General features: G+C 36.1%; 1 protein-coding gene across 1 annotated transcript in view; it reads right to left on the reverse strand.

Annotated features, from left to right (window-relative positions):
• MALRD1 (MAM and LDL receptor class A domain containing 1) overlaps window positions 1–14,809 on the reverse strand; it is a gene marked incomplete at its 3' end in the record, with an annotated part of 232,335 nt that extends 217,526 nt beyond the window's left edge. Inside the window, exons 1-4 of the mRNA XM_079302558.1 lie at window positions 14,694–14,809; window positions 6,403–6,543; window positions 2,637–2,731; window positions 2,394–2,555 (exon numbers count right to left, since the gene is read on the reverse strand). Of these exons, the coding sequence (XP_079158684.1) occupies window positions 2,394–2,555; window positions 2,637–2,731; window positions 6,403–6,543; window positions 14,694–14,697 (402 nt within the window). The 5' untranslated portion in view covers window positions 14,698–14,809. The remainder of the gene's footprint in view (window positions 1–2,393; window positions 2,556–2,636; window positions 2,732–6,402; window positions 6,544–14,693) is intronic.
• Window positions 14,810–16,295: the final 1,486 nt, after the last annotated feature.

Here is a 16,295-nt window from a genome sequence, read left to right on the forward strand (position 1 = left end):
AAAGAATTGACAGTGTTAGCAATAGTTTTTCAAATATTATCTTGAGAGTTCAACAACAATATTGTACATAGTTTAACAGATTGAGGCAGAAAACCTATAAATAACCAAGAATTGAGTGTTTCATTGAAACTTATCCAATTATATGATCATTATTATATGAATTGGAATTTTTTTGAGGAGTGTAATCTTTTGTCTTCTGTTTGTTTTACTGAACCTGCAGTTGGCTTGAAGAAGAATGGCAGCCATATCACATTCAAAAATGTTTATATGAACAAAGTGCATCATCTTGGAAATTTGATTATTTGTTTCACAATAGCAATATTTTGAATTCTTGAATTCTGCTGTAATGATATGTACAGTTAGTGTGTACTTTCATGGCATCACCACAAGGAGTACAAATAGTGTATTCCTGTTTTCTGTTTCTATCATGTTTCAGCCACAGGAGCATTTTGCAGCACAGCAGCAAAGCACAAGGTAAAGCAGGAATCAAGCACAAAGACACAAATGAACCCCAAGCCTAGAACCCTTTCCCTCAAGGAAGTCTGGGAGACAAAATTGTTCTCAGTAAATCAGAGGAAAAGTATCTTAGAGAAACCATGATACTGTTCTCCAAACTCAAGGCCAAAATAAACCCACTGAGCTTTTTGCATGTTCAGTAGTCTAATCACTGGCAATCTTCGTGTTTCAGAATTCTATAAATTAGAGCTTTTTAAATGCCAAACTAAATTATGTATCCCATAAGTATAATCCAGACTCTTAACAGGAAGAGACTTAAATGTTAAACAGTCAACATCAAAATAAGTGAAAAAAAGGATCAGTGGAGGTTCAGAGGCAGATTTCAACTAATATTTCACTTCAAACGTGTTTTTTAAAATGGACAAAATTGAAAAAAGCACCTATTTCAAAATGGTTTGTACATCCAAATAAAAATTATTTGTCTCCCTTCATTTTTTCCATAGAAACATTAATAATCAAAATTTTATCTTGAAAAATGCCACAGGTATCCTTGAAAGCAAAATATCTTGTCATATAAAAGAAGAAGTGCAAAAGGGCAAGTGAATTGCATTTGCTTGTATGACAGTGATATCTTGCAAGTTGTCATTGGAGCAAAATGGGTAAACAAGAAAATTTGCTCAGCTTCAGACTAAGTTTTGTAAGTTGCTGAGCTGTGTTTCCTAAGTAATTTGTAATGATTACTGCAGTAAGTTTGACACCTGCCTCTTTGAAGGATGGACTCTGCCCATCAGTTCACTCAATAGAGGCCAAAGGATAACCAGGTTTGCAGACAATCATCTGATTAGGATTTGACATAGCAATTCAGAGAAAGTAGATGCCATATTATATTAACCATTCCCAGACTCAGCCAAATTTTTGAGTAATACGAATGATGAAAAAACTAAATCTAGAAGGAAACCCTTCCAATAGAACCTCAGATTTCTGTACATACACTCTTATCAGGCAGAGGTGAGTTAATGACCAGTAACAACATTGACACTTGTGTTGAGTTGGGTACAGGTATTTGCAATATACATTCACAGAAGACTTGAGCAGCATTACTTCAAAACATCAAGAACCTGTTGGATACTTTAGCACAATATGGAAGCCAAGTAATTATGTTACTCATTTGGTTTATTGAAATTAGGTTGTGCTGCCATGCCTTCAGGTTTGCATGCTAAGCAACTCCACAGTAACTGCAGTAGCAGGAAAGGGCTCTCATTTTCTTCTCTGCTCCCCACTTTCTCTCCACTATGCATAGCAGTGAGTGTACATCACCCATAACATTATAGCCCCAAGTTACATTTACTGTGCTAATGTTTTTTGTAAATGCACATGTAAAAACATTTAAATAGCCTATGACATTTGCATTACTTTTCAGTAGCTTTGAGCAAAATTAAACCATTTGCATATGTTCTGTGACAGAGACTCAATGCTGCAATCAATTGTTGAGTACAGTGTTTGTCACCTGCACAACCCCTATAAAACAGTATCTCAGTATAAAATGCAGTTTCCTGTATAATGAAATCTTGAGTTTATCAGTCCAATTAGATGGAGGCTAAGAGAATACTGTACTCAAAGTGAAGATCACAAGTATATCACCCCTGTGGTCTGGTAGATAATTTATGGCTCAATGAGACTGTTCCATTCAAGATGCATGCACAGTTTAAGCAAAGTTTGTTGTCACTTTTAACACCATTAAAAGATAAGAACAAGCTGCATTTGTTAATGCAAAGTATGATCTTCAAAATGCCTTTTTTCTTGTTTACCTCATGATAGGGCTTTATTTCCATTTACAAAATATTTAGTGCTGACCTATTAAAGAGGCCCACAATTTATAAACCATTTAAGAAGTGTCCTTTACAGCAACCTCTATTTACTAACCTCAATATACTAACCTCATACTTTTCGGTGCTGTTGATTGTAATGGTATTTACATTCCACTGATTTCGTAGTTCTCCTGAAACTTGCCAAATGTTTGTAACAGTATCTTCAGAGTGCTTTTGAAGCCCCACCATCAGTGTTCCACTCATTTGACTGACCCAGTAATGAAATCTAACCTAGGAAAAAGAACAAGGGCTGACTATTCCAGGGAAATACTATGGGAAACCATTTAATACAAAGAATGTGCATGAAAATACCTGGCAAAGGTGCTCTTCATCAGTTGGAAGGAAAACACTTGTCCTTAAAGCTGCAGCAGAGGATTGCATTTCAGAGGACAATGAGAGGAAATAAGCTATTAAAAGAAATAAAACGAGAAAAATTAGAAGCTTGGAAAAGAAACAACAATGAAACAAGAAGAGCAACATGCACAGGAATAAATGAATAACTAAAAAAGCCAACTAGAATTGTTTCTCCAGAAAATATTAATAGCACTTTTAGTGTTTAAAAGTGTAACAGCTCAAGAGGTGTCAGTGAACTATTGCTGCCATTGGTGCTTGGCACCTCTGTATGGTGGGCTCAAACTGACTGACACCATCAGTTTATTATCCTGTAGTACAAACCTGCAGACCTTTTCTCTGTAAACTTCCCAGGCAGCTCCATGCAACAATGACTCCTTCTCTTCCTTTTCCTGACCAGCTAACTCCTTCCTGTCCCTTACACAGCCACCTGACCCTTCCTCCTCACAGCTCAGCAAACTCTCTCTTTTTCTCTGTCCTCCCAACTCTTGATACTTTTCTTTCTCACACATATAACACCTGTGTGCCCTTTTACTCTTTTGTGGTTGGTCAATACACATCAGCATTCCACACTTCCTTTCCTTCACCTGTTTTATACAGCTGCACCCCATTCCTAATCTTCCAAATCTATTCTCCCACAAACTATGGCTGCTGCATGCCCTTTGACTGATTGTATCTCTTCCTGACAATGTCACTTCAGATCTTATAATAGATGAAAGGCAACCACCCTATTTTAGGATATCAAATACTGCAAGTCAAAATTTGGCTCTTCCTGGACACAGAGATTTCAGAGATGTTAGATGCTAAGGATGAAAGATGAAAAATAAAGAATAGAAAAAGACTCAATCTATATTTTTCATTTTCTTCTTTTCTCTTTTCTTCTCCTTCCCAAACTCCAAACAGTTTCAAGTAACTTCTTGTCCTTTGACATTAACAGGGTAATGAAAGGAGGAAGATGAAGGAGAAAAAAGGCCTAGCAGGACTAAAGGGGAAAAAAAAAACTATCCTAAAAATGAAGATTAATACATTAAGCAAATATCAGGGGATAGATCAAAACATCAAAATACTTAATTTATTAAACTATCCACCATGACCTCTCATCCTTGTGTGGAACTGGACGACTCTGATGAAGCTCCACCAGGTCAGGGCTGGAGCCAGCTGAGCAATCCCACAGAGGAGCATTTTGAGGCTGCCACCAAGGCAATGGCCACACTGCCCCAGGTTTCAGATCTTTCCTGGCTGCTCAGGCAGCACTTTCAGAGCCTGCCAGCTGCAAGGGTATTGCTCCTACCCACAACAGATGGCTTGGTGTCTCTGCAGGGCCTGTCCCTGACTCCAATCTGTTCCATTAGATGTTAGCTTCCATGAAATTTTGAAATTTTTTCTTAGCTCTCTAAAGATGAATGTGTCTAAGAGCAAAGAATTTATTTTTCACCTGCCACAGGAATTTTTTGTTTTACACAGGGAAGAAATTATAATTTAAAGAAATTCTTTGAACAGTCATTTCACATTAGACCTCTGCTTAGAGAATAGTTTCATCTAGCAAAATCAGGTTGTGTTTTGTTTTGAGGTTCTTTTAATGTGGTTGTCACTGGCCTGTTCAATTATTTTTCCAGTGAAAAAAGAGAACCATGAGAGACAGACCTAAAGAAATGTTTTGGGTCCTAGTAAATGATTACATAAATCTTCAAAGGAGTTAAATTTACCAAGGGATCTTTGCTTTTCTGCTAATGTGTGTGTTTTATCTTGATGGCAGGAAGTCTTCCCTTTAACACTCCACCATAAAGCATACTCTGCTCAGCTGTAATAATAGAGAATCATTCATGGATTTTAAGCAGGAGCCACCATAAAACTGATTACATAGTCTGTTGTGTCACCAGCAGTGGGAAAACTCGACTCAAGATAAATATTTCCTAGGTGAGTAGAATCAGCATTTAGAAAATGAAAGTGCAGTTTAGACATTCTCCAGGTAGAAAAGTAAAAGCAAATTAATGCAATGCATTTAGATCTCCTTAGCTATTCAGTTCACCAATCTGAGTACACAGCCTCTCAGAAAGCTGAATAGCTACAAGTATTTGAGTCTCCTGCTACCCGAAAAAATTAAAAAAAAAATTAACTGCAGATAAAAAATTACCTGGCAGATAAAACAGTGATTGAAGGTCCAAAACAAGTAAATGTGAACAATACAAGTGGCTGAACAGTCTGCTTTGTCTGAAATGAGCTTCAGTTGATGATTCTTGATCTTTTGCTGGCTTTGGCTGTTTATATAAGTCACATTTTCCCTTCCCCCCCAGTTTTTTATGATTATTAGAGTATCTTTCTGGCATTTACTACATCTTGATGAGGTGTGTACTGCCAATAATGCACAAATTCTAGAAACTACAACTACAGCAAGACTGTCACCTGGCTAACATATTTTGATTCTAGACAGGAGTTGCTATATTTGTATTCCATGGTACTTTTGAGGGTTTTCAATGTGTTTCTTAATGAGAAAAGCCTTATTATTTTAAACTATTTCATAGCTTGCATGCTTGAAATAAAGCTTCTGTTTATGAAAAAAGTTTGATAGCTGCTCACATTTTTGTGGCAACATTGATTTGAATTAAAACTTATTTAAGAGCAACCTTATCTTTAGAAGCATAATACAAAGAGTAGGATGTGCTTCTGAGATAGAGATTAGCAAAAAACTGAAGTTGCTAAAAGCACATCACAGGTAAAATTTCCAGATTGCAGAATATCATGATAGTTGCCCACTGTGAAGTGAGAACTTGCAGGAAAACAGAGTGGGGTTATTGGTTGCTATTTTATTCAATAAAAACCATTAAATTTGGGGTTCATTTTCATCTGCTGACTTCTAAGCAAGTTTTCCATGCATTCACCTCGAAGCCACCAATTTACACTCATTGTTTTAGGGAACTTCTACCTGTTTGATGGCTTATGCAAGGTGTAGGAGATGCTGCTTAGAACCGTGCAGATTTCACACTCCCAGATCATCACAGAGGTGAGGGTGTGGGTGGAGACAAAGAGAAAAAGAGTAACAGAAAAAATGGGGAAGAGAACTAAACAGCTACTGTATTACAGAGTGTATCACAGAAGGAAATGCAGGGTTAATTTGGCCATAGGATAAGTATCAAGGGTATATTCTGTCTGAGGACAAAGGCAAGGAATTATTTAGTTCAGAGACATTCTTCAAGGTAAAGTACAATTGTAAGAACATTTAGAAAGAAGCTGGCTCAAAAGCAGACTATCAAAGCTTATCCTGTCTCCAAATAAAGTCCTCTTCTCTCAAAATATTTGAAGTAGTAATATTAGCCACACATGATAGATGCACACACTCCAGGCATTTACCAGTCCAAAAAACCATGAAAATGCATCTCAAAATTTCTAAACTTTGCAATCATCAAGACTGAATTTATTACCTAAAATTTCCAAAACAAGTAAAGATCACTCTGGTTGATAAACACAACTTTTTAAACTGATAACTTGCTCCTCTATGATAACAAGAATTGCTTATTGCAATACTGTCATTCCCCTCCCCCCACCTCCACTCCCTGGAATTCTCAGTTATTGTCGTTTCAATCACCTTAAAACAAGGACAGAAGTGCTCAGGAAACGTGGCAGAATATGATCGAACAATCAAGAAACTAGCAAAATCAAGTAAATTAAATAGAAAACTACATAATTGGTAAGAGCCCATGATTTCCTCAAACAACATGAATAATCTTACCACTCTGATTCCCATTGTGGTCAGAGTATGGTGGTCCCATGTCAGATTGACCATTTCTTCTTATCCAGCCAGGCTGCAAATTGAATTCAGGAAGAACTTTGCACAGATTGGTTTCAAAATCACAGCTGTTCCAGGAGGAACCTGAATTGAAGCAAAGAAGCAAAAAATTAAAAACTTCAAAACAGAAGCAAAAGGATGTTTTTCATCATCACTTGCTGTTTAGTTAACACACAGAAACATTCTGGACAGGGCCCTGAAGAAAAAGTGAGAAACACCAGAATGTTTAAATCATGAACAAAGTGAAATAACATAGTGGAACAGAGACAAGTGAGAATGAACATTGAGGAAAAAAAAAAACCAAAGAACCAAGTCCTTCCTTCACCAAACCAAATCCAAACTCATCCATTTATATTTTATTATTATAATATATGCTTTTTTCATCACAAATATGTGTATATTTCCTTTTTATAGGAAAATCTCCAAGCTAGTATAGTTTATATGCAGGGATTGTTCTTAAAATACACTGCAGCTCTAAGGAGAAGAATTTATCCAGAGTTCTTGCACTGAAAAACAAAGGCTTAACACCAGGGTATAATAATTTCAAATTTTTAAAAAACTAATAACTCATCATTATTTTCCAAGACAATATTCATTTTCACAGAAAATATAACTTCAAAGCAAAAAATGTCAATTTGATGAAAGGTAGGTTTACAAAGGCGAAGTCACTGATTAGAGAGGAAAAGTTCAGAAGGAAGAAATGTGTGGGAATTTTTAGATAATTTTTTGCTGAATTTCCAGTGAACAAAAAAAATGTAACATAACTTCTAAGAAAAAATTCCAAGTCTCACAGGAACAGGCTACAGTTAAAGATTCTATTTCAAATGTCCATATGTACAAAATCTCAGTTTGGGGATATTCTGGGAGAAAAATATATTTAAGACTATTGTTCATTTTTTGACAAATATTTTGCAATATGAAGACCAAATGAATGATAACAACTGGAATTCTGGTTTTTTATCTTTTCACTGTGGAAGCTTCCTTAAATCTGAGCAAAGAGCAGGAACCTGTCACCAACATGAGACCAAGAGCTGAAACCTAAGCAGAAAAATAATTTTGCAATAATGTCAAATACCAAGAAGGACAAATCTTGTATTTGACAGCCTGATCTGTATCTTCGTGTCTGGCAGCTGATTTATCTCCTGCAGTAATCCAGAGCATTAGCCAAGCAGTCCCAGCACACAGCCTGTCCCTCAAAGCCTAGCTCATTCACATGAAATGCAATACAATTTCATATTTAGGGCTTTTACAAAAACCATAGGCTCATTTTTCTATACTAGTCTTCAGAGAAAGTTTCTGTTCTCTGCTTCCATATAAACATTTGTCTATAGCTGCATTCCCTCAACACACAAGTGAAAAAAGCCTCCATAAAAGATAATGGAAGAATGCACCTCTTGTTCCATATTCTGCATTCACAATAAGAAATGCTGTCTGGATTAAATGCCCTTTCCAGGGAAACCAAGACCAAACACAATGAGGATTCAAGGCTATGCAGTGGAACTTAGCATAACCACCTGTTGTGTAAGTGATAAAATATGTGCTAACCTGAGATGTGTTAGACATGTCAGGGAATTCAACAGGCATTTCAGCCATTGCCATTTAATACTATTTTGCACAGCACAGAAAACTTACAAAAATGTGCTGATATCCAATACTGTCTTAATAATTGTCTTATTTGCAGAGGAATAAAAATCAAGTATCCTAGAGCTGATTCCAGACTCTTGCTCCAAACAGATCTCTGCATCCTATTTGGGTAAAACAGGGAGTCCTATCAGAGGAAGAAAATCTTTGTGTAGCTGGACACACAATTGTAATTTGAAGAACCCGAATTTAAGTTATTGCCCTTTATCACAGATTTCAGGTGAATTCAGTGAATGCTAACATGCTCTAACTAGAAGTTTTCAGCATGGACAGATAGACAGAGGCTCAGTAAAAGACCATCTGTTTTATATTTAAAATTTTTAAATCACAACAAAGATTATAGCTTCTTTTGTTGCATAGTGAGCAGGAGAACTTAGAAAACCCTTTTAGTTAGAATTAAAATTTTTGATAAATCCAAGCTCTTCTATGGACTCAGAACAAAAACCTTCAAGGATAAGGACTACCTTATGCACCTGTCCTGGTTTTAGCTAGGGGAGGGTTAATTTATTCTCAGCAGCTGTTGCAGTGCTGTGTTTTGGATTCAGAATGACAGTGGTGTTGATAACACACTGATGTTTTGGGTTTTTTTGCTAAATCATATATATCCTATAGCAAGGACTTATTTTTCCCCTTTGCCTCAGGCTCTGGCAGTGAGAAGTTTGCAGGGCTCAGCTGATCAGAGGCTGGTGCTAACAGCAAGGCTGTAGGTGTGGTCTCCATATCTACATGGAGCCATGCACTCAGTGAACCTTGTGGGTCCCTTCCAACTCAGAACATTCTGTGATTCAGTAAAAAAATAAAAGAAAACCACCAACACTGGGGGGAGCATAGCTGGGCAAGGTCATGCCCACTATATCAGCTGGGGGGAGTTAGCTGGAAGCACAGCTGAACTGGGATCAAGAAGGAGAGGTTTGGCATCAGTCACTGAGTGGTGAGCCATTGTATTGGATATTACTTGTATTTTTTTCCTTTTTGTTATAATTATTAGTTACCAATATTACCCTTACTGATCTTTTATTTTACTTTATTTTTATTTAACAAACTCTTCTTATCTCAACACAAAAGTTTAATTACAATTCCCTTCCCTATTCCACCACAAGCAGTGACTGTGTGGTGTTCCATCTCCATCTGAGCTTAAAAGCATGACATGAAATTATTTGCAGCACCATTTTGTAGTACAGTATTCTGGAAGTGCTAGAATTCTGATGCAAATTTACTCAGACAACAGCAGTTGAAATTCACTCAACACTTAGATCAATTCCTTACAGGAAACAGCACCAATTTTCTTTGTAACCAATGCATGTGTCAAAGATTAAACCAGGATAATCAGTTCCTAATCAGTTAATGAATTCAAGAAAATTGCCACCCTTGTCTAGACTAAAAAAAAAATAATTAAAAAAAAAAGTTGTAGCTTATACCTTGGTGTAGGTATTTTGTATTAAATCTGAATTCTATCGAACAAGTTTCCCAAAAAATTAAGGAAAAATGTATTACTTGCAGAATCTTCATTGAATTTGGATGAAGAAACACTTGTTTTGTGATGTAATATCCATATGAAAATTCATAAGAGTCTTGCATTTCATAAATGTTGAAAAAGAAAAAGTAAAGCTGGAATAAACTTTTCTTCAATAAATAAAGAGGGTTAAAAAAACCCCAGAAAATAATTCCAAAACATTTTTTACATAAAAACATCCCCCAGTTCTCTCTGCTGTCACATTTGGTTACCAAACTATCACATGTCCACCAAGGCCACCAGACTCACCTTGTTCCTCAGCACAGCTGTCTCCACAGCAGTGGCTGGAGATGCACACTTCTCCAGGGGCAGCAGAAGAGCCATCAGCACGCTGGCATCCCCTTGCTGTGAGTGACTGAGTGTCCCCCAGAGCAAAGCAGTACAGCACACAGACATACACGAGTCTGCTCATGGGCTGGGCCACTGTCCAAGCCTCCACCTGGAAAATAATTACTAGAACTGCCTAGTGCTGGTCACAAAGACCACTCTGTGTTTACACACATCTCTCTGAGAGATGTTTTTAGAACCTCACTTTCTTAATTTGCAGCTTACAGGAAGTATGGCTTCTGCAAAGCAGTGACTTTCAACCTGGTGTGTCTTAGGATAATGTTTAACTGAATATAAAGTTTTATGACTAAAAAATATTGGCACATGCTATGGCTGTCAACTGTATATCATTAACTTACTGATTGGATTTATTGCTCAGTGGTTTGAATATATATTAGATAAGAACATAGCAAGAAAATAGTAGAATGACTAAACCACTATTCATAAAGATCTCTATTTGCTCAGAAGGAAATTACAAAATGTATAAAAATTGGTACATCAAATGTATAAAACAGTCAAGAAATTCAAAGTTGATTTTGCATCAAAGAGATTGCAGATCAGCACACTGACTTCTGTCTCTTGCACATCCCAGTGCTTTTTGTGCAAGGATGTTTTAGAAATGCCTTTCACTGTGTTTCAATGTTTCACCAAATCACAATGGTTCTGGCCACATGTTTAGACTGATGACTCAAGGATCTTAAATTGGAGGAGGGGGACTTGGGAGGGAGATCCAAACAATCAGAATAAACAACCTTTTGAGAGAATATTGAATCAAATTGTTTCATCTAGCCAAGCACCACATGAAATCAGGAAAACTGTTTCAATGAAGCAGCTTAAGTACTTTAGATTCCCCAAACCCAGGGATGGAGTACTGGTAGGAAAAAGAGAAGATAATTGCTAAATTTGCAAGACAAATAATGATGAGAGCTAGACACAAAAAAAAAAAAAAAAAAAAAAAAAAAATTTCCATCAGTCCTGCAAGTATGGCACTCCTTTAATAGGAACAGTGGGATGAAAAAAATTTCTCACGTGTCAGGTTGTAACAAATAACTGATGCCAGCAGGTCTGGAGATTTTACCACCTACAAATTCACAAAAATCAAGTCGGGGAATGCAACTTCCACCATGCATAACTCTGATTTGCCTGCTAGCCCTGGTGAGCAGAAATAAGACAAGATACACTTCTGCAACTAAAGTCTGCTGATTGGAATGCACAAGTGCCACAATCTCTAAAACGAAACATGCAAGCTCTGCCTGGAAGGGAATAAATCATCTGTATATTCTGCAGATCTGTATTTTCCTAATGTGAGAAATCTTTTGTCAGGGAACAAAGACTGTTACTCCAACATCACCTGAAGGCAAGTGCAAGGTCTGATGCAGCTTCCTATTATCTCTAACACCAGAGGCAGGCACATGTTTATTGTGACAAAGGTTCCTGCTCTGCCTGGAAAGCATTTTCCAGCTCATTTGGTTCAACTCCACCCTTTTCATCAATATTTCTGTGGACATTGTTTTAGCTGTTTTATTTTAATGCTTTGTCCTCAGGCTGTAAAACTGTTTGGAAAACTTCCTGATGAAAAGCAGAACTACAACTAAATTAATTAAAAGTTCATTAATATATACATATATATATATATTCCTCAAGAATGCATATCATTGAATTGTTTTCTTCCAGTCTGTTAGTACAGATTAGACTAGAAGCTTACATTAAAAAACAAAAAACAAAAACAAAAAACAGAACACCATATGCCATTTATTTTCACACTATTACATTTGTAAAAACTTAAATATTTCTGTAATTCAGCTCCTGTAGTATGCCTGTAGTATAAATCTGTACACAAGTATTCTTAGTGAAAGGGTAATTTTTACAGGATTTAGTTTCCATTTCCCATTTAATATGGCCTTAAACATTCATAACAAGAAAATTTTCATAGCCCAAACAAGTCAAAACCAGAATAAAATCAGTTGTGAGTGGAAATAAATGAAAAATGTATCAAATATTCAGAAATATATAGGGTGTAATCCAAGGATCCTTAATGAATAAAAATAAAAGTGTTTCAGTGAAGGTCTAATAGAAAGTGCAAAACCAAAGCAAAGATGTCTTGGTTTTTTGGCAAGTATTAGGCCATGAACACATAGGGAGAGTTTCTTGATGAGTGCAACAAGTCAGCCCACTTGTCAACTAAGAATAAGAATAACAAAGGTTTTTTTATCTCTGAGAATCATATAGAAATATGAACAAGAAGATGACTCAGAAGCAATGGACTCTCAGGGAATGTCAAAAGGACAAATATTTTAAGTACTGAACTGGAGGCACCCTGAAAAACATAAAGGAGGCAAGAGAGGGAGAATGAAAAGTAGAAACTGGCAAAAAATGAGCAGGATGTCAAGAACAGCAGAAGATGGACACTAATCAAAGGGTATTTTTTAAAGCACTAAAGAAATATTGCAGACAAAAATGAAGACTGAAAAAAAAACAAGCAAAGTTAGACACTATGTCTATTTTCAAAGTTATTTTAGCAAACAGCAGTTTTTTAAAAGGAAAAGAAAGTTAAAATAGAAAACTGCTTGAATTTACATCAAAGCTGGATTTTTCTGGCTTACCTTAATTTATTCAAGACAAGACAAAATATATTTCATGTAAGTGAAAAAGATTGCCCACTCAGCCTTCAACTTCAGTAAATCTGTTGTAAAAGTTTCAGATATTTAATCTAGGAGTTTTAAAAGGTAAGTCTTAGAAAGAAATTCAAACAGGATCTGAAACAGGGCCAGAAAATTTTCTGTATTTTAAAGTCTATTTTTCATGTGGACAGAAAGTTATTTGCTTAAGCATAAAATGGATTGCAGTTAGCAAGTCTCCTTTAGATTTTTATAGAGCCTGTTATTATCAGCAAAGAAAGAGAAAAGAACTAAAAATCTGGGATATGAGTTTCACCATGCAAAAACATGTTCAAATTTTGCTGCAAATAGTAACTTTCTTTTCAGGGAAAAATCTTATAGAGTAAAATAAAGCCACCCTTTCATAGCAATCAAAATTTCATTAGGTTTAATAGAACTTTTTAATGGCAAACTTATAATCTGTTTTGTTGTTTTTTTTTTTTTAAGTGATCAGACTGGGGAGCAGTACTGTGCCAGTGTATGAATCTTTAACATATATCTCTTTTTCTTCTAGTCCAAATTTTTAGTAAACATTGTTACTTTTAGCAAAATCCTCCAAAATTTTTTATGCAAGAGCAATTTCAGACAACTTTTAATAAAACCATCAATTTTTTTTTCAATAATTCCCTAAAATTCAGACAAGACTTTGTTTTGAGAGCTCCTTCCCAAAAATACACTATTCAGATTATCACATGACCATTCTAACTTTAAATTGTCAAATTGTAACTGAAAGACTTCTATACAATAACAGAAAGTCGGGCAATCACAATCACCCCAAACTGACCCATTTTTAACACGAATTGACTGAATTCTTCACTTTGATGTGAAAGGCAATAATTGCCCAGCATCTGTTTTGTGTGAAGTGGCATTAATTCAATAGTTATCTTGAAAGAGGACTAAGATATTAATATATTTGAATAAAAGGATTTTGGGTGAGTGTTCTTACCACTCATTTCCATTTGCTAAAAGAAATTAGTAAAATCAACTGAGAGGTTAAAACCAAACTTAATGCATTGATCAGTATACAGCATGAGCACCATACTTATAACTAATAAAGGAAAAAAGCCCATAGTATTAGGAAAAGGTGTGATGAACTACATATAATCAGGTCAAAGTCCTAAATCACTACAGACAGAAAAAAGATTACATTTTGGGAAACAATAGGGAACCATCTTTTCCATCTTCCTAATGCACAAAATTCAAGGGGAAATCACAGGTGGTGATAAAGTAAATATTCAATGGGAGATAAAAAAATCCCTAGATGTACTACATACTAAAAATTGTCTCTGCACTTAGAATTACTTCAATTCTGAACTGTCAAAAGCTGCCAAGAGCTGCCCTTCTTTCTCTATATTGCAACGTAAGAATGGGGGAAAAGTTTCCCAAAGTTCTTAGTCCATAAAGCAATATCGTATTAAAAGGCAAAACTATTAATTGGCATAAACTCTGATCTGGTGAAAGCATTTCTACCTGCTGCCTGCTATGTGCTTCTTCAGAGAGCTAAGAATGGAATAAAGATTTTCTCAGCATTTGCTTTGCAGACCAAAGACTTCCAACAGGTTTCAGCACATTCTGCTCCCACATCATCTTTCTTCTATCACATCACCCTACCAAGCATTTTGGTTCTGTTCTCTCCTACAAGCAGCTCCCTGACCCCTGCAAGGGACCTGGAGCAAGTGGCACTGCCACAGGAGAGTGGAACCCATGAGGCAGGTGGATTATGTGGTATGAACCATTATATCACATGGCTGAATGTGTTTCATAAGGAGTTACCCTTTGGTATCATTTCTAAGTATGCAAGTGAAGGCAAATAAATCCTTCCAATGGTATGTCTGCTTCTGTCATGCACAACATTAGTTAGAAAAAACAGCAAGATCAGGGAAAAACCTGGGAAAAAAAGCAATATCCCTGGGCTCATCTCCCACAACTGCAGCTAAACCAGCACAGCCCAGGTTTGTGTCTCCAGCAATATTAATCTTTAGTCCTGAAACACATCCACATGCCCAAGAGCTGAAAATTAGACTGCTAAGATCTAGAGGGAGTCTCAACAAATTATATACTTTAGTAACCAGGCTAAGAATAAAAAAAAAGCTTACCCATTGAGTTTTCCCATATTATTGATTTTGTCCTTAGGACATCTCTGCAGGAATACTGCTCCTGAGGATTTCCAAGCAGTCACGCTCACTCTACATATTTCTAGAAACTATTCCTGAGAAGGAGACAGGAGGTATGTTATTACAAATCTTTTTTGGGTCAAAACTCCCCTTTATCTTAATTTCCTTATTAATAAATGAATAAGTGGTCTGAAAATTTCTGAATTTCTCTGATATGTTCTGATAAATAAGAATAAGTAGGAACTGATAATGCTGAGTAAGCTTTCTCCACCAATTGTGAGTCAGCCTTCAATGTAAGGGCAATATCTTGATATACAAAGAAATAATATTGCACTAAGATAAGGGCGGGATACTTTTCAGCTCTGATTTTCAGAGATATTAGATATTATTAAAGAATGACATTCTGAACAGAGAATAGCTCATTTAAAACATAATTTCAGTGCAATTAACATGAAGTTCTACTTTATGCAGTGAAGGCACAAGCTTTGGGAAAAGTCCTTGGAATTAAAGCACTCAGGAGCTTAATGGTAGAAGCTTAGCACTTACCATGAAATTGTGTAAAACTTCAGAGTACATGTTTTGCTTGGAGAAAAAAAAATAATCACAGGATAACTGTGTGCCGCCTCAATAAAACAACTCTATCCTAAGTCTAAAATGCCTAGTAATACTTCTTAAATTAACTCAGATATATTAAAATTTTTATTTAGAGTAATCACTTTTCAATTGGAGCTCAGTGTTACTCAAAGCAGTTTCACACTTCAAGAAACTGTAGGAAATATTCCATCACTGTCATTAATTTCTTGACTATTTTTCATTCTATCATTACCAAAAAAATTGTTTAGATCTAGAGATTCACTTAATCCTTAAATCTAAGATAAATGAATATGAATCTCAGTCTAGATGCATTATTAATATTAAATGTAGTACATTCTCATAGATCTCCAAAATGTTAGAACTTCCCTTGTGGCTTTTAGCAACTTAATGTTGCTTTGTACTTTGAGTGACTTTGTTTACTTGAGAGATCAATGGGATAAGCAAAGAAGTGAACAAACAGAATATACAAACAAACAAACCTTCTTATGTCCTTCCCAAGCTGGCTGCCACTCAGACATGGATGTTTTTCCAGTACTGTAAAAACTCTCATAAGACAACAGCTGTAAATATAGCTCAGAGAGACACTGAAGCTGCTCCAAATTATATTTCCAGAACCACTGCAGATAGGGAATGAATCAGAAACATCCCATACCACTATTTCCATCTCCCAAGGAAATAACCCAAGGCCTCCCAGGCACTCCTGGGAAAGGAGGTATAGCTGGCAGGCTAGGCAAGTCCCAGGTGGTTAAAGTAAGCACATTATTCTCCCTAATCACAGATAAAAAAACCCAAAAAAATCAAGAAACAAATTAAAACAAATAAATCCTATTCATAGCCCCAAACTCCTAAACATCTTAGTCTACCATGCAGACTCCTCTAAATCTTCCCAATTTCCAGTTCTTTCTCTACAGTTTTTAGCAGACTGCTGCTTATGCCTACAAGATACATCAGGAAGTGATCCCCTACACCTGCATTAAAGTGAGGAGCTTG

This window comes from Erithacus rubecula, assembly GCF_903797595.1.
Source record: "Erithacus rubecula genome assembly, chromosome: 3".
Taxonomy (NCBI): Eukaryota; Metazoa; Chordata; class Aves; order Passeriformes; family Muscicapidae; genus Erithacus; species Erithacus rubecula.